The sequence below is a fragment of the Culex pipiens genome, chromosome 3, assembly GCF_016801865.2.
Source record: "Culex pipiens pallens isolate TS chromosome 3, TS_CPP_V2, whole genome shotgun sequence".
In the NCBI taxonomy this organism is placed as follows: Eukaryota; Metazoa; Arthropoda; class Insecta; order Diptera; family Culicidae; genus Culex; species Culex pipiens.
Window position 1 is genome coordinate 175,180,214 of NC_068939.1, and position 19,612 is coordinate 175,199,825.

At 36.7% G+C, this 19,612-nt stretch overlaps 2 protein-coding genes across 2 annotated transcripts in view; both read left to right on the top strand.

The window, feature by feature from the left end:
- Nucleotides 1-19,612, top strand: part of LOC120419219 (SWI/SNF complex subunit SMARCC2) — a 77,667-nt gene that overhangs the window by 47,138 nt on the left and 10,917 nt on the right. The window lies entirely within an intron of this gene.
- Nucleotides 1,639-15,461, top strand: LOC120419222 (uncharacterized). The gene is made up of 5 exons (XM_039581880.2): nucleotides 1,639-2,409; nucleotides 6,414-9,247; nucleotides 14,526-14,606; nucleotides 14,667-14,791; nucleotides 14,858-15,461. The coding sequence occupies exons 1-5, from the start codon at nucleotides 2,214-2,216 to the stop codon at nucleotides 14,976-14,978; spliced, it is 3,357 nt and encodes a 1,118-aa protein (XP_039437814.1). The 5' UTR covers nucleotides 1,639-2,213; the 3' UTR covers nucleotides 14,979-15,461.

Below are 19,612 nucleotides of genomic sequence, written 5' to 3' on the forward strand. Positions count from 1 at the left end.
CTGGAGTAGGTATTTAACTGTTAAAAAAAGGTCCACTATTTAAATTTTTCTTGTTTGTTTTTTCGTGTGTTTGCGAATATTCTATTCTTAAACAAAAAAAAATCTAGATAAGTGGATGAATTTTGTTTTTCGATTTATAAAATTTGTCTAAAATAGGGTCCTAAAGCCCTACATCAATTTTTATCAATATCGTTAAAAAACAGTATTAAAAACCATTACTAATATTTTTTTTCATTTAAGGGTACACAGCAACCAAGGAAGTTGTTGTCTTCTTATTCCAAATTTTCAAATAATATGATGGTAAAAATTAGGGGAACAGCATCTAATTCCAGCGTGTCTCTAATGTTGGCAGGTCAGAACTTTGACATGCAATTAAAGCTAATTAAAAGCGTTTTCAACTGAAATCGAGTGATAAATAGCTCAATAAGAAGTGAGCAAGCAAGTTTCTACCAAAAGTTTTGCAAAATTAGTTGTTTAAATAGTGAAAATCAGCAAATTGGATGGAGTTAGGAGCGAGAGCTTAACCTGCCAAAGATACGAGAATTTCCCCTAGTCAAATTTTGTTGTAAACTATTTTGTATTCTGTACTTTAGGGGATGAATATAAACATATATCAACAGTTTGTGTAGTTTTGAAGATAATAAAATATCGGTAACGATAATCTTGGTGTAAAAGTTCTGGTTGATGTGCACCGTTAAATGCAAAGAAATAAATTGACAAGGCAACATTTTTTCGATGGTTTAACCTTGGGTTTAACCGACGGTTTAACTATGGTCCCCTGGGGACGAGCTGTCAAGTAGCACCTTATTTTTTTAATTGATTTAAAAATTCCATTTTCAATCCTTTGTGGTCGTACAAAGGGTCATTGTACTCAGAGAAATAAGCTTTATAGTTGTGAACAAAAATTAGCATTTTAAAAATTGAGAATTTTAGAATTTTCGAATTTAAGAATTTTAGAATTTTCGAATTTTCGAATTTTAGAATTTTAAAATTTTAGAATTTTAGAATTTTAGAATTTTAGAATTTTAGAATTTTAGAATTTTAGAATTTTAGAATTTTAGAATTTTAGAATTTTAGAATTTTAGAATTTTAGAATTTTAGAATTTTAGAATTGTAGAATTGTAGAATTTTAGAATTTTAGAATTTTAGAATTTTAGAATTTTGGAATTTTGGAATTTTGGAATTTTGGAATTTTAGAATTTTAGAATTTTTAAATTTGCTTAGCACAAAATTTACCCATTGTACAATTACAACGGTAAAAAAAGCTCTATCGTTGGAACAAAAACTTCAACAATGTAAGCTTAATTTTAGGACCCAATTTTATAATTTGAATCTTGTTATCACCCTCAGGTTGATCGTCTTGAAGTGGCTGCGTACTTGAAATTACATTTATCGAACCAGAGGTGCCAGAAATATGGAACAAAATGGTGGAGAAGCTGTTTATTAACTTAATTTAGCGATTTATTTATTGTTTGCGGAATAATTCTTAAAAAATTTCGTTTTCTTCTCACATCAAATTTGTGTTTTATGTTTTTTTCATGCCAAATTTAAAAAAATACTATTAAATTTGTTTGAAACCGTCTGGCAACCCTGCTCCATAAAAATCAAACGTCAAAAATCTCCAATTCTAATGTTGTTCCATCATCAGCTGCGACGTCTGTGAAACAAAAGCCTCGGTCCAGAAGGAGTGTCCAATCCGCAACTGGCCAGATTTCCCTGCCGGGACCACATCCCGGAATATCCGGACCATTTGTGTGTGTGTGTGTGCTGTGGAACCTGGTGAAAAAAAAAGAATTTCAATTTTGCGTGTGGGGCTTCTTCCTTTGCATCCGTGGAGGAGGAGACCGTGAAGGAAGAAAAAAAAAACAAAATGGATTAGCGCCCCACTCTTGCAGTCTGCGTTCCGGAAGGTCATCTCGCGCAAGTTTACGGGCTGCGGGTAATCATCCGGACGCCACAATTTGGCCTCTGGCAAAGGTTTTGACGTTCCAAACGGTGTGTCGACGTCGGCAACCTTTTGCCGATGGTCCGTCGGAGTGTGTGACTCAACCAGCAGGTTGCAAAACGAAAAGAAAAAAAAAAGATATTGTTATTGACGTCGTAGGAAATGTGCAGTCAAGTGAAAATTAATCAATTCTAACTCTTGTGTTGTGGCGTTTGGTTTTTTTGGGGATTCGAAATTTAAATTCGTAATCCGGAAGAAAGGAAAGATAATGGGCAGCATGAGTAACGGAACGGATCCCGACGGAAGTGGGGGTGGAAGTGCTGGTGGTGGTGGCGGCGGCGGCGGAGCCACCGGCGATGGCGATGGCCAAGCTGCTGCGGCGTCCGGTCGCTTTCAGCCCGATAGTTTGCGGGACATTCTAGACACGGCGATACAATCCGAGTTTGAACCGGTTGAGGTGCCAGGTAAGATGCTGATGAAATTCTATTAAATTGCATTTTTTTTTTCAACCATTCGCCTTAGTTATGGACTTCAACTTTCGTTCTATGCATAACTGTGCCATGTTTAAATAAATAAAAAACGCTATTAAAAGTTTTCTAAAGATGTCTGGCCACTCAAGTCGGGAAATCGGGAAAGTCGGAAAAAAGTCGGGAATTCGCCAAAATCCGCCAAAAATCGGGAAAAAGTCGGGAATTTATGATTTTTTGTCAAAAAGTCGGGAAAAGTCGGGAATTATAAGCATGCTTGATTGAAAATTAATTTTTTAACTCTTGAATAATTTTGTTATATTTTGTACAATTCTCAAATTTAATTCACTCAATTCTGCTTTAATAACTTAATTTAAATCTAAGGTTCTTTTTACTATTTCAATATATTTGAGTAAGGAAAAGCTGTTTAAGACATTCAAAATCTTAATTAATATTGGAGTCTTTGACACAGATCTTCATAATATTTTTCATGAATCATATGATCTCTATAAATTTTTGTTTATCATACAAGAGGTAAAGTTAATGAAAAACTAATATAAAAATAGAGCCTAATGGCCAGCTTAGAGTTATGATTCTATTTCATTTTGTCACATAGATTGAATATTTGAAAACAGATTCCAACTTGAGTTTGGCAATGGTTTTTTGGTAAATATTTTTAATTGTTTAACTAAATTCTTTAAGTAATTAAAATATGTTTTTTTTTTTCAATGTTGCCGTTAAACTTTTTTTGTGAGTATGGTTAAATTACTACTATACATAAAGCTTGATTTTCAGTTTTCGGAAAACTTAAATATCGAATAAAACCCAAAATTCAAAAACTTTTTTTGCGTTTTGAAAACATAAAGAAAATTTTGAAATTGCAAAAAAAATAATCCAAGAAATTTAGAGTTATTGCAAAACTGTTTAAAAAAATTGTCTTTGACATTTTTGACATTTTGCTTAAAATAAGTGGTAAAACATAAAATCATATCTAACTGAATGTTCACTGAAAAAAAAACAGTTAAACACTGACCACTAGATAAATTAACATTGATTTAAAAAACAATATCAAAAATTACATAATTAAAAAGGGAACCAGGCAAATTTTTTTATGAATTTCTTGACATTTTTATGAATCTTTTGAATGAATAATTTCAGCAATTATGTTTTAATCATTATTTGATTTAAAATGATGATGAAGTTTAAAAAAATAGGAACGAAATTTTGAGTTCAGTTATCTTTAACTTTTTGTCATTTCCAGTTGAAACGAAGTATCAAAAACTATACTTTTTCCAGACTTTTCCAGAATGCTCAAAAAATACGCATTTCTTATCTAAAGAATGATTTCAAACAAAAAACTTTCTATAAGAAAAGTCAATATTAACCACCGACAAAAAAAATTAAATGAATTTTAAAAAAATTCAAATATAGGCATTTTTGGTAAACAACAATTGAAAAAAACTTCACAATTGGAACTTCATTATTATGATTCAGAGTAGAAACACAACCAATAAGTCTTTGAAAAAAATATCGAAAGTTCAACAATACTTATAACTTATAAAAAAAAAGAACGGAATCGACGTAACACCTTATAATGTGGCCCTCTTAATCCTTGCGGTTTCGTCAACGGATCCACAGGCGTGTATCGTTCTTTTTGCGACAAGACTTCGCCTCCCGGGTCTCCTAAGTGTGAAGGTATGGGCACGGGGGAAGGGCACCGAATACCTATATTTACACTTAGAATTTTTTTGCGTCCTCCTCTGGATTGTGAGTCCAGTGCGCGGTCCGATTGATCCACACAGGCAGACATTATAAGTATAACTTATAAGTATTGTTGAACTTTCGATAAGAAAATATTTATAACTTATAAGTATTGTATACTTATAAGTTATAAGTATTGTTGAACTTTCGATAATTTTTTCAAAGACTTATTGGTTGTGTTTCTACTCTGAATCATAATAATGAAGTTCCATTTGTGAATTTTTTTTCAATTGTTGTTTAGTTTCTGTATTTACCAAAAATGCCTATATTTGGATTATTTTTAAATTCATTTAATTTTTTTTTTCGGTGGTTAATATTGACTTTTCTTATAGAAAGTTTTTTGTTTGAAATCATTCTTTAGATAAGAAATGCGTATTATTTGAGCATTCTGGAAAAGTCTGGAAAAATTCGGGAATTTGAAAATGGGATTTGAGTGGTCACCCTGCATATAGGAAATGTTAGTAAAAACACAACCAAAGTTGACCCCTAAAAAAATACATTTTTAAAAACACAAAGTCACATAAAACAAGTCTGGAGTTTTTTTTTTTTTTTTTATTTTTTTTTTTTTTTTGAAAAGGTCCAATAAACCAAATTTTCAGTTTTTGCTTTTTGGGTGTTTTTTGATGCCTCTGACTCAAGGCGGTTTCAAAAACACCCAAAAAGCAAAAACTGCAAATTTGGTTTATTGGACCTTTTCAAAAAAAAAAAACTCCAGAAGTGAAACTTCCATTCCTAAGATTTTCTAAAATCTTAAGAGTTCTTCTGCTATATATTTTTGCAACAACCTCCAACACCCATTCTTCCAAAGGTCAAGAGTTCGTAGATTTTCTCATAGTTTTACGAATTTTATAAACTAACTTTTAACAACGTTAACTTTTGCCCTGTAGACCTATTTGACGGCCTTTTTTGGTCTCAATTTTGACATAATATATCATAATCTTTCATGAACAGTTCTGTTGAAAGTGAATAATCGAACTCAAACATATTTTAAAAAAACTCTAAAATTCTTTCAAAATAGGGCTTATACAAAAAAAAGTTTTTTTAAATTTAAAGTACAACTTCAATACCTTAAACTAACGTAGAATTTCCCAAGGATTTCGAATACTTATTATGTATTCGAAATCCTTGGGAAATTGTACGTAAGTTAAATGTATTGAAGTTGTACTTTTAATTTAAAAAAAAAAAAACTTTTTTTATAAGCCCTAATTTAAAAGAATTTTAGAGTTTCTTTAAAATATGTTTGAGTTCGATTATTCACTTTCAACAGAACTGTTCATGAAAGATTGAGAAGAATCAGAAATTGAGAATGAATTATTTTGAAGAATTAAAAATTCTTAAAATACATGAGAGGTCAGACTTTTCCATATTTTACAGTTGAAAAGAATGGAAAACAAACATAAATAAAACGAAAATAAGAATAAATTGATTTTAAAGAATTGTAATGAATTTTATCGCTGAAAGCTTGTTTAAATAATTTTGAGATCTTAACTCTTTTTTTCAACTTTTAACCTTTTGCTTATCCCTTTGTCTTTTCGACCTTTCGTCTAATCTACTCTCGCTCACACACACACACATTCGTTACCCCTGACTGCATTCAACTGATTGCTGTCACAATCAATCCTTGTGATCAATCGACATTTTTGGTGACAGTTGACTGAGCTCGCCCTTTCGTTTTCGCTGCGCCCGTCTGACTTTGATACCCTGCTCTCGCTCACACACGTCCCGAACGAATGAGCGCAACGCAACATCAACTCACACAGTCATTTGACTCTCCTCAACACTTTTATTCGTGCCGCGCTCTTCAGATGAAATTCTACCGAAATTCCTGTCACTTGGCCCATGACAGCGTTCGAATGATCGCTGTCATTACAGTTACCTTGCGTTTGCGAAAGAGATAGGAAAAGACAGAAAGAGAAAGAGCATGCGAGCGTCACGTAGCTCGGCTGAAGCTCGGCACTTTTTCGTGTCAACATCAAAATTTTATGACGATCGGCGCCAGTGTCTGTAAACATCGTAAACATTCAACGATCGGGTTGATGATGATAGCGGACTCTAGAGTTCTGTCAAATATCAGCAATTTCTGTCTGTGACAGGGATCGGTCAAATGGCCTACATTTCTCTACAAATAAAAAAAAACCGAAAAGTAATACTTTTCAGCATTGAAATGGGTTCTAAATACGACCTTCGAAAGGGGAGTTGATTAAATTATTAAAAACTCACAACTGAAACTCTCCTTCCAGATCTGGACCTGGAGCCGCCCCTCTTCGCGAGCGGATCTTCCTCCTCGCACGATCTGCTGCCGCAGCTGTTCGTGCCGCGAATGCACCGCACAACCAGTAGTCTGTACGACTCGATTCCGTACTACCCGCCGACGGTGGCCGCCCTCATGGAACCCGTTGCGGCCCGCACCAACTTTGGCCTGTTTGGTCCGACTCCGTTCGGGTACTTTCCACCGCATCATCACCACCACCACCACCATCATCACCAGGGGGCGGGGGCGTCGTCATCGGCTGCGGGTCCTCCGGCATCGCTGCTGACGACCACTTCGTCCTCGAGTCGCTACTCCCCAACGGCGCCGATGTATCTTCCTTCGGCGAGGTTGCCGCAGCAGCAGTACCGGGTGCCCCCGATGGTCAACATCGAGAGCGACGGGACCAACTCGGCCATTCGGTCACGTTCCTTCTCGCGGCGTCCTCCCCAGGACGACGAGTGGAACGGCAGCTATTCGCCGCACTATTCGTCCGGACGGTCGTCCGGGTACAACCGCAAGCGTCACCACAACTGCGAGGTGGCCAATCGACCAAAGAAGCCGGCGCACGTGAGCGGTCCGTCGCCACCGGCGCCCGATCACAGCAGCGGCAGGGTCATCAAGCGGGAACCAACAACGCGACCGCCGCGGCAGCAGCCAATCAAAACGGAACCGGTCGAGCAGCAGTCGTCGACGCCAAGAGCTGTGATCAAGAAGGAGGAAGGGAATGCAACGGTTAAGATTGAAGGCGGTCCGCCATGCTCGTGCGAGGTTTGCTTTCCCAGCTTGGGCGAGGACCGGAAGCCGTCGAAAAGTTGCTGCTCCAGGTGTTTGAACAAGCCGCCAGTGGTGAAATCCGAGCCAAAGAAAGAACCTGCTGAGGAGCAAGTCGGCGCCGTTAAGCAGGAAGTGATATCGGTCAAACAGGAAGCGGAGGTGAAGCAGGAACCGGCTGCGGTGGCGGACGTGGTGACGGCTCCTTCGGAGGAACCGATGCCCGGTCCGAGTGGGTTGAATCGGCGCAACGCAACGGATTTGTTCGCGCCGGAGCCGTCCCGTCCTCGGCGGTATTACAACAGTGATGATTCGAGCGACGATGAAGACGATGACGACGACGATGATGACACGGATGGCGAGGGGAATCTGAGCGGTCTCACCAACGTGGAGGTGGACGCGGTCAACACGACTGAAATAATACAGGAAGCGGAAGAGGGCGGCCAAAGTGGCGTGCTGGTGATAAATTCTAGTACAAGCAGTGTGGAAGAAGACGAGAAACCACGAGCGAGCGACGTACTCTCGGCACCGGATTTGCAGCTGGACTGGGTTACGGACACGAGCAGCATCAGCGACGAAAGTGACGTCGTGTTAATCGATCATCAGGCGGACGACGAAGAGCGCGAACCGATCGATCTGACCAACTCGGATGACGAGCGGGAGTTGGGGGGACGGCGCGATCGGGATCGTGACCGAAGTGGTGACCCCGGGTACAATGGTGGAACGCTGTTTGGAAGACGAAGACCGCTGTACGCGACCGGAATGATGCTACCCAGCCGACCAACGCTCTACCTTCCGTGCGGAAGTCCCGTGGCCAGAAGTTCAAGCATGTTTCAAGGTTCATCGATGCCCCACACTCACCATCCGCCGACCTCGCACACGCACCACGTTCCGTCGGTGCCCCCACGCCACCATCACCAGCAACACTCCCCCAATTTCTCCCAGCGATCCTCGTTCCGGCAGAACTTTCAACGTTCCTTTAACTCACCGGAAGGCAGCAGCAACAACGGATCGTTCAACGGGTTCGTTGTCCGTCGTGGCGCGGCAGGAAGCAGTCGTCCGGTGCGGCAAGATCCCACCCAGATGCGACCTTCCCAGGTGTTGTCCACGACGTACCCGGTCATGTGCCAAATACCCCCCTCAGAAGCTCCCCCCGTCGAAGTCGACGAGAACCGGGATGCCGGTGCGGTCATCGACAACACCAGCAGCGGCAGCTTCAGCCGGGCCAACGTGTGGACGCCACCCGGCGGGGGAAGGTTCTCGTCCGGGTTTCATCACGGCAGTAGTGGCGCTGCCAACGAATCCGACCCAATCTCTCACGCCCCCATCGATTACTCCAACCGACTGGGTCAAACTGGCGGCGTAGACACTCCTCCATCAGCATCCAGCAACGGCCGTGGAATGCGCTTCAACGATGACAACAACAACCAGTCGTCCTCCGCCGGATACGAGTCCGGTCGGCAAGCACCGGCACCCGCCGGAAGTAACGAACATCAGCGCAGCTATCGAAGTTACGGCCACTCGAACCGTAACCGGTACATCCATTCCGGCGGTGTCCGTCCCCCGTACGCGGTCCACGAGAACCTGTGGCACCGGCAGCACAACATCCAGGAGGTCCACCGGCGCACAATGATGTGGGGAGCCGGCGGAGGCGCCGACGTGCTCAACGACTACAACGAACGCATGTCGCCGCACCACGGAGCGCTCCGCTCGCGCAACAATCTCATCAACTCGTCCTACAACAGCGGGGCCGGCTCCAGTCCTGTGCACTCCGGCGGGCCCGGACAGGCTGGATCGGCGGCGGCGCGCAACGAGCTGTTCGATGACGGAGGGCCGTACTGGTCGACGGATCGTAGCTTCAACCAGCACGCGTCGGCCGGCCACAGCTACCAGCAGGATCTGCGCGTGTTCAACCACCGACCGCGGCGGGTTTCGTACCACACGACCGTGTACCCGCCGATGAGGCGCAACGACCATCAGCACGTGCACCACATTCACCACTTCCAGCCGCAGTCGATGCTGAATAGCGCGGCGGTGCACTTTAGCATCGGGGTACGTACTGAGCTGTATTTTCAAGATATTGGTCATGGTAAATAATTGGTCTCAACCGAAAAGCTTAATTTAACTTTTTAGGTTAGAATTTAATTTAAAAAAATCTATGTTTTTTGACAACTGAAAAGATTAAAAGATATGATAATTTCTGCAACATTAATTTCAAAAACGTTTTAATTTTTCCATCAATCTATAAACATTTTTAATAATGCGTTTTTTTCAACAAAAAAAAAATAATAATAATGAAAAAAGTGTTTCAAAATGTATTTTTCTCTAGTTCAGTTTTGCAAACATTAGTCTTCAAAAAATTTAAGATTTGATTAAAACAAAAATGTAAAAAAATCGAACAATTTTTAACATACCTATCAGCACGATAAAAATGATTCTAACCGCAGGATAATGCATTTTCAATTGATTTCAGCTGATTGCATTTAAATTTAGAAGTTTTTTGAAAAAAAAATATTAATTTTTTTTATTCATTTTTCGGGCCGATTTTGAAAAGAGGAGTTGACAAAAACTTTCAAAAATATTTAAACCAGCCTATCTTCAAACAAAAGTGAATACCAAAAATCTTGAAACATTATCATTTTTACGGGAGATTTTTTTTAAATATTTTTCAAATCTATTGGCCAGCATTTTCATGTTTTAAGGGTGCACAGCAATCAAGGAAGTTATTGTCTTCTTATTCCAAAATTGTCAAACTTACGAATCCAATCCTGCAAGAATCTGATTGTAAACATAGTCAAAATTTGTTTTAAATCACTACGAAACAGTAATTTAGGTGATGAATAAAAAAATATATCTATAGTTCTCGTAGTATTGAAGATACTAAAATGTCTGTAACAGAAATCTGGGTGCTAAAGCTATGGTTGATGTGTACCGTTAAGCTAAGCACGGAGCTCGTGAGGAACGATGTCAAGAAAAGTTTCACATAAATTTAGTCTTTTAAAATTCTAAATTCCTAAAATTCTATAATAATGAAATTCTTTTAACTTCTTAAATTTTTAAATTTTTCCTTAATTCTTAAATGCCGCCATCTCAAATTACAGAAAATCAGATAACTTTGGAGCTTTTTGGAGTCATATTTTAAGTTAGAGTCCCAAATTTCGAGAGATCCACAAAATTGGGGATTCGATTTTCCGGAGTGAACTGTGTATTTTTTTCAAATTTGTAAATTTCTCATGTTTTTTTGGTTTTTTAATTTTTAAGTTGCATTGACTCTAGGTTATGCATTTTCAAAATTTGTGAATTATCGAATTTTCTAAATTTTTCAACTCTCGAATTTTTGAATTTAAGATTTTTTGGATACTGGATTTTTTCAACTGGTGAATTTTTTGATTATTTTGTATTTACAACTCTCGAATTTTAGGTTTTTTAAATACTGGAATTTTTAAATTGGTGAATTCTAATTTTTTAATTCTTGAATTTTAAAATTTTTGAATTTTTATCTTTTTTTGATTTTAGCTTTTTTTATATTATTTTTATATTTTCAAATTCCTAATTTTGGGAAACTTAGTAATCCGTAAATTTAAAAAAAAAATAATTTGAATGTTTTTATTTTGTAATTTAAAATATTATAATTCTGGAATGTAGTTTTTTTTCTTTTGCAATAAAAAACGAATAACGAATTCTGCTTTTATTGGATACTACTATTTTTCAAAATCCTGATTTTTTAAACTTAGTAATCCGTAATTTTCAAATTTTTAATTTGAACGTTTTTATTTTGAAATTTAAAATATCAGAATTCTTGTATGTAGTTTTTTCTTTTGTCATAAAAATAAATTACAAATTTTTATAGCTCTTCTCTTCGTTATTCTTCATTCTGGATCATAAACTATTGAACTTTCAGAATTTTTGAACTCTTGAATTTTTGATTTTTTTTACTATTGCAATTTTCAAGTTTTTGAACTCTTAAATTTGTAAATGTCATATTTCTTTGTTTTAGATTTTCTAATACAACATTTCCCCACGAAAACAGCATAGGAAAAAACAAAAGTGCTCAGATCGCCCTCAAAATTTTTCTGGGGGTTTCCTGGCCGAAATAATTAGACCCGTATTTTTTTTTGTTTGGCCATTAGTGTGACCTACGCCGTGTAAGGGTGGTCTGAAAAATGGCCATTTTCAGCGATGACCTATACATGTCTGGGTGCCAAAAGTTGCGTCTTTTAATTACGAAAATTTTAGTACCCAAACATCTAAAGGTCATCGCTGAAATTTTAAAGTTATCGCAGTTTTAGTGAAAATGTTGATTTTTTGCCAATTTCGTCATTTTCCGGTTTTTGCGCGCGGTGCGCCAAAAAACACGGATTTTATTTTCAAAAAATCATATCCCGGAATCCTGTTAATGAACTCCTCCCATTTTTAGTATGTTATGTAAAAATGTCCGGGGAATCCGATAAAAATATTTTCAGACATAGGCTCTTTGGTCCAGACACCGTCAAAACGGCATTTTATAGTTTCATACGCCCTTTTCATATGTTAGGCTAGATTTTTGAAACTTCTTACTATTTTTCTTCAAAAGGCCAACTTATCACCTTTCATTTGCGTATGAGACAATTGAAATCGGTTAAAATGGCGAGGAGTTATGATTTTTCGAAAAAAGTGGTTTTTGCAAAAATCGACGAAAATGGCCATTTTTCAGACTACCCTAACACGGCGTAGGTCACCCTAATGGCCAAACAAAGGGAACCTCCAGAAAAATTTTGAGGCCGATCCGAGCACTTTTGTTTTTTCCATGCTGTTTTCGTGGGGAATTGCTGGATATTTGAATTTAATTTTTTTTTCAATTTCATATTTTTTTTAAATATTTATATTTTTCAATTTTAAAATTTCAGATCTTTTTAAATCTTGTAATTCTAAAATTATGACATTTAAAATTTTTGGTAATTTTGTAAAATTATGATTTTGAATTTTTGGATTCCTGCTTTCGTTAATTTTTTTTCTTCCAAAAAATTTGTGATTATTTTTATGGCTTTTCTTTCTGCTTTACTTCATTCTGAGCAAAAAAAAACAAACAACGGTAAACTGAAAATGACCGAAATCGGTTAAAATTTCTCAAAATTCTGAAATCAAATTTATTACTGTTATTTTTTTCCGTGAAACTATGTTCATTTTGATAGAAGGTTTACCGATCTAATCAATACTGATTTATCTTCTACTGATTTCAGTAAAAACAATCTGAGTGTGGTGGATTTGATGACTTTGGTAAAGGTTGTACCTTCGGTATTTTTACACTTTTTATTACCTTTTCAACTGCTGAAGGAGGTATAAGACTACGGCAAACAAACAATCAAACTCGCACTTGACAGTTTGCCAAATTCGCAAACATGGCAAAATGTATGCAGCAATGCTGTTAATCGTTGAATCAACGTCATCGATGTCGATGATCGTTGATTTAAACGTAATCGTAATCGCAGCCATCGTTGATTTAATCGTCAACGTCAACGGACTCGTTGATTTAAACGGCGTTGATCAACGCGTTGATTATCGATAATCAACGAGTTGATCAACGTCGTTCTTTTATAGTTTTGTAGAGTTTTATAAGGAAAGAACGATTTTTTCATAAATGTTTTGATTGGGAAACATTCTCAAATTGATGTGGCATGGTTGTTCGGGTATCCGGGTGTACCAAGAGGACCGAAGTGACCGGATTTTAAACGTAATTTAAGCCCTAGCTAATTGCTGGTCACTTCCATCTCCACTTTGGTTCCCAAGTCCAACCAGGATTTTCTTATGTAAATGACACCGAGAACGGACAATGGAGAACCGAGATATTGTCGGATTTTCACCGGAATTATTGTTCCGGCGGGTTCAGTCTCGTAGCTAAATATCGACACAATTTGTTTTTTTTTCTATGATACAATACTGAATTGACCACATGACCCATGTTCCAGAACCCAAATTAAGATTGGCCAAGATGTCAAACTTCGTGACAGACCGAAGTAGCCTACTGTTATTGATCAATAAGTAAACAAAATATTTATGACCTACTGCGATTGGTTTTCGACACCACGCGAAAGATTTATGTCTTGGGATTCGATCAAAACTCATTGATCACACACAGTAGGCTACTCCGGTCTGTCACGAAGTTTGACATCTTGGCCAATCTTAATCTGGGTTCTGGAACATGGGTCATGTGGTCAATTCAGTATTGTATCATAGAAAAAAACAAATTGTGTCGATATTTAGCCACGAGACTGAACCCGCCGGAACAATAATTCCGGTGAAAATCCGACAATATCTCGGTTCTCCATTGTCCGTTCTCGGTGTCATTTACATAAGAAAATCCTGGTTGGACTTGGGAACCAAAGTGGAGATGGAAGTGACCAGCAATTAGCTAGGGCTTAAATTACGTTTAAAATCCGGTCACTTCGGTCCTCTTGGTACACCCGGATACCCAAACAACCATGCCACATCAATTTGAGAATGTTTCCCAATCAAAACATTTACGAAAAAAACGTTCTTTCCTCATAAAACTCTACAAAACTATAAAAGAACGCCGTTGATCAACTCGTTGATTATCGATAATCAACGCGTTGATCAACGCCGTTTAAATCAACGAGTCCGTTGACGTTGACGATTAAATCAACGATGGCTGCGATTACGATTACGTTTAAATCAACGATCATCGACATCGATGATATAAACGCCGTTGATTTCAACGATTAACAGCATTGGTATGCAGGCTAACGTTTCTGCAAACAAATGCAGGCAAACTGTCAAACTGTCAAAACGGCGAGTTTGTTTGTTTGTTTGCCATAGTCTAATACCTCCTTGAACAGTTCGGTAAACTGAAATTTACTGAACTCGGTACAAATTAGGTTTTGAAAATCCACATTAGCCTGTTTACATTGTTTTGCTGGATTTTATTGGTTGTTCATTTTGACTGATGATTAACGAGTTTTAAGGAAATTTTACTGGATGGCCCAGTTAAAAAGCAGCCCTAACTAAGATTGCCCAAGGGATTGAGAATTAGGAATACCAAGCCCACCAAGTCATACACTCAACACCATGCCAGCCGACGATTGCCACTTTTTTAAGGGGACAAGGGAAATTCTCCACGGTATCCTGAAATACGTTTGCGTCGAGTTGGATGGTTTTTTGAAAATTGAAAATTAAAGGTCTACTGCTGCTGGATCTTTTCATTATATTACATATGGTATTAATAACTTTAAACGGTACAATTTTAGACAATCGGAATACAGAAAAAAAAATTAATGGATAAGACATTAAAAAATGCTGATCCAATCATTAAACTATTTTTTACTTCACCTTACAGCTCCGTCCGAGTCTGCTGTCCAGCTTGAACCGGTTCGTCCGGGTCATCGAGGAGAACTGCACAAACCGAGGTGCCACGCAGGTTCGTATCCATTAATCAACTTCCGGAAAGTGTAGACTAATTTCTCTTTTCCTACAACAGGAAATGATCGAGCACAACACCTTTCCCCACAAGTACAAGCGACTGCGCCGGGCCAGCGAAACCGACGAGGACAGCGAAAAGTGCACCATCTGCCTGTCGCAGTTTATTCCCCAGGAGGATGTCAGGTGGGTTTCCGGTTCTGAGGCATAATCAGAGGGCAATTCCGTGCTCAAAGTTTGCTTTCTTTCCAGGCGCCTTCCGTGCATGCATTTATTCCACAAGGATTGCGTGGACCAGTGGCTGGTCACGAACAAGCACTGCCCGATCTGCCGCGTCGACATCGAGGTGCAGAAGAACATCAGCGATATTTGACACCGCGGCCGACGGTCATCTGCTGAACGGCGGGAAGAGGCGGAGGAGGAGCAGGAGGAACGGGAAGCCGGCAATGTGCTGTTGTATTTCTTCCACTGAGTTTTTTTTTTCTGTGCGTGTTAAATTTCTGTTCGAAGAAAACAGCGGAAGATTATTTTAGTTTTAAGCGTAATCGATTCGATTAGTCAAGGTGATGATGATCTGTATGATTTGTTTTTTCTTTCTTTTTGTAGCTTTTTGCTCTTGCTTCCTTATCACCATATATTTATGGAACAGCGTCTTAAGATTATTTTTTTTTGCTTTATTTTGTAAAGATTTATGTGCATTGGAAAAGCTCAACAGTCAAATACCTGTGTCTGTAATAATATAAATACTTTTTTTTCTGTAGCTCTCGCCACAGTGGCGATGCATTGGCTATAGCTAGTTTGTTGGAAAGATGTATGTAATGGTACGAATAAAATATCCCTTTTTCATGTTATAAAATATGTCTTTTATTTCCTCACATTGCTATCATATGTTGTTTCGGTTTGATCCACTGCAAACTACCTTAGATTTTTAGAAATTTTCAATTTTAGAGCAAATCTGATTGAATTTGTAGTGGTATTTTTAGTAAGGAGGAATACTATGTTTATTTTCGTTTTTTATCTGTAATATTTTTTGGTGAAAAACTAAAAGAAAAAAAAATAAATTAGTTTTTCAATCGTTTGCCCAAGTTTTTCATTCAATTATTTTGATTGCTATTTCTCGATCGAAAAAAAATAAGGCAGACCAGATTTTTACAGTTGTAAAAAATGTCTTTTTTGGAAAAAACGATTTTTACAGAAAAAAGAATAAAAAATTCAGATTCAGACACTATAATGAAATCACCATAAATAACAACAGTTCTGAGAGTTAAAAAAATAATTTTAAAAAATATTCTTTGAAGCATGTGAAAAATGAACCGCTATATTTCGGTTATAAGCACCCTAATCGCCACGCAAAAAAAAAATATGGGTCTAGTTATTTATTTTGGTCAAGGAACTCCCATGCCAAATTTTTACCGAAAAGGAGAACTCTGGAGTTTTTTTTTGAAAAGGTCCAATAAACCAAATTTCCAGATTTTGCTTTTTGGGTGTTTTTGAAACCGCCTTGAGTCAGGGGTATAGAAAAACACCCAAAAAGCAAAAACTGAAAATTTGGTTTATTGGACCTTTTCAAAAAAAAAAAAAAAACTCCAGAACTTAAGATTTGGATTCTGAGCAACTCTCTACGAAATCGGCCGATTTCGACCATTTTTTTTGTATTTTTTATTTGGCTCAAACTTTGTGGGGGCCTATTTAGTGTCATTGGTTCGCCCATACAAAATTTTGGCTGCTGTTCATACAAAAATGGTACGTACATATTCAAACAGCTGTGGCTTTTGAGTGAATTTTCTGATCAATTTGGTGTCTTCGGCAAAGTTGTAGGTATTGTTGAGGACTATTGAGAAAAAAATAGGTACAGGGAAAAAAATTGCAGATTTTTAATCAACTTTTTTTCACAAAACTCAATTTCCCAAAATACGTTTTTTTTTATTTTCCTGATTTTTTGATATGTTTTAGGGGACAAAACCCGCAACTTCTGAGCCATAGAGAAACATGGTCAAAAAATCTGCCGCCGAGTTATAATTTTTTGAAAAAATAGGGATTTTTGGAAAAAAAATCTTATACCAAGAAAAATTACTTCAATTTTTTATGTAATCTTTCCCAAAAAAAAATTTTTTTTTTAATCAAGACTAGCATTTTAAATGGCCGTAATATTCAATGTTTGGCCCTTTTAAAATGTTAGTCTTTATTTAAAAAAAAATTGAAAATATTTTTTTCGAAATGATCGTATGTTTCATGTTTTAACATTGAAAATCGGCCCATTAGTTGCTGAGATATCGACATTAGAAAATGGTGGGCTGTTTGGGTGAGAGTTCGAAAACTTCAATTTTCCTGTTTCTATTTCTTTAAGCCGCTATATCTCAGCAACCAGAGGTCCAATGTCTCTTAGACAATTTTATAGAAAATTTTCTGAACTTTAAAAAAAACAATATTTTTAGAAATGGTCATTCATTGTCACTATTTTTAAAAATCAAAAAACTGCAAATATTTCGCTAAAATCAAACATTCGGTGGCTATATCTTGAAAACAAAGCCTTTTATCAAAAAAATTGTGAAGTACTTTTTGATTGGAAATTCAATTTTACATTAAAAAATTACGTCAAATTTGTTTTTGCATGAAATTTCCATTTTTCCCAAAAATCACGATTTTTTCAAAAATTCATAACTTTTTTGACCATGTTTCTCTATGGCTCAAAAGTTGCGGGTTTTTGTCCCCTAAAACATATCAAAAAATCTCTAAAATCAAAAAATACGTATTTTGGGAAATTGAGCTCTTGTGAAAAAAATGTTAATTAAAAAATCCGCAAATTTTTTTCCGTGTACCTATTGTTTTCTTCAGTTTTGTTTAGTAATAAATAAATATTAGACACACAAATTCTAAACAAAATTTTAAAATTCAGTATAACTAAAAAACAAAAACAAAATTATTTGTGTGTTTTCCGAATTGAAATGTTAAAAAAACAATCTTAAATGAAAAATAAAAGTTTAAGCCTGTATAAAGGCAAAATAAAAAATTAAACAGAAGAAAAAAATCTGAAAAAATAGATTTAAAACCCATTTTTTGTTTTTCGTTTTCTTTAATTTTTTTATTTGATTGCAAATGAGCAATTCTCTACAAAGTAGTTTTTTTTTAATTTGAACTTCTGTATTTTTTATCCGCCTGAAACTTTTTTGGTCCCTTCGGTAAGCCCTAAGAAGCCATTTTGCATCATTAGTTTGTCTATATAATTTTCCATGGCAGCTGTCCATACAAAAATGATTCATGAAAATTCAAAAATCTGTATCTTTTGAAGGAATATTTTGATCGATTTGGTGTCTTCGGCAATGTTGATGTATGAATAAGGACTACACTGAAAAAAAATGATACACGGTAAAACAAATTTTGATGATTTTTAATTTCACTTTTTGTCACTAAAACTTGATTTGCAAAAAAAAACACTATTTTTTTGGTATGTTTTAGGGGACATTTAATGTCAACTTTTCAGAAATTTCAGGAATGTGCGAAAAATCTTTAACCGAGTTATGAATTTTTGAATCAATACTAATTTCCAAAATCGAAATATCGGTCGCAAAAATATTTCAACTTCATTTTTCTATGTGAAATCGAATTTGCAATCAAATAGTACTTTTGTGAAAGTATGATAAAGTGCACCGTTTTCAAGTTATAGCCATTTTTAGGAAACTTTTTTGAAAATAGTCGCAGTTATTCATTTTTTTAAAATTAGTGCATATGTTTGCCCACCTTTGAAAAAAATATTTTTGAAAAGCTGAGAAATTCTCTATATCCCGGGTTAGTTTTCAAAAAGACGTAAACAAATCCTTTTTTGCCTCGGTATTCGACCTACTTACGAAAAACCAATTTCAAAAATGCTTAAGACTATTCATCTACACGTTTTAAAAGTGCCCCTAACTAAAAATAAATGAAATTTTAATACAATTTGGAGAAAACGAATATTAGTGCCGGAGGTCGTGGTGGCTCTTACGGCTTTTTGAAAACTAACCGAGATATTTTGCTTTGATGTTCTATTTTTTGCTTTGTTAATATGACCCTTAGTTGCTGAGATATTGCCATGCAAAGATTTAAAAACAGGAAAATTGATGTTTTTTAAGTCTCACTCAAACAACCCACCATTTTCTAATGTCGATATCTCAGCAACTAATAGAGTCCTAAAGCCCTATGTAAATTTGTATGAACAAAGGTTTTCTTCTTCAACACGATCAAAAACCATTTCTGATCACTTTTTTTCATTTTAATGCAAACAAAATTGTTAAGACAACATTTTTTCTATGGATCAACTATGGTCTCCTTTGAACGAGCTGTCAAGAAGGACCGCGTTAATGTTTGAAAATTGATTTAAAAATCCATTTTAAACTCTTTGTGGTCGTACACAGGGTGATTGTGCTCAGAAAAATAAGCTTTATTGTTGTGAATAATATCAGCTATCTTAACTTAATTTTAGGACCCAATTGTCGGATTTTTAATGTTTAAATATGTAACATTCGTAAATTTTTTCGATCTTTCCGAAAACTATAATTTCATTTTTTTTTTTAAATCAAGACTTAAGTTTCAAAAGGGCCAAACATTCTATAGAATATATATTAGGGTGGGTACGGAGTTTGAAAAGTTCTCAGATCAAGTTCTGGTGTGGTTCCCCTTGTAGGGCATACCCATAGGGACTCTCACACCAAATTTCAGCTCATTTGGTTGAAAACTGGCTTGTCTCAAGCGAGTTCAAGTTTACATGGGATTTACTATGGGAAATTTTGAATTTTCGTTCATTCGCTTCTACAGGCCTGGGGAAAACATGTAGAAACTTCTAGGATGGCCAGAAATGAGCGGAATCGTCTGGAGAATAACTTTCCCTAAGAGACCAGGTCGATTCGGTCAACCCCCATCGAGCTCAACGGCAATACATCCGGGGTTTTCGGAACCAACGGTTTTCCCCAGAAAAGCATCAAATATGCCTTAGCATGCTATGAATGTTTGATGAACACTGCGACGCCACATGTC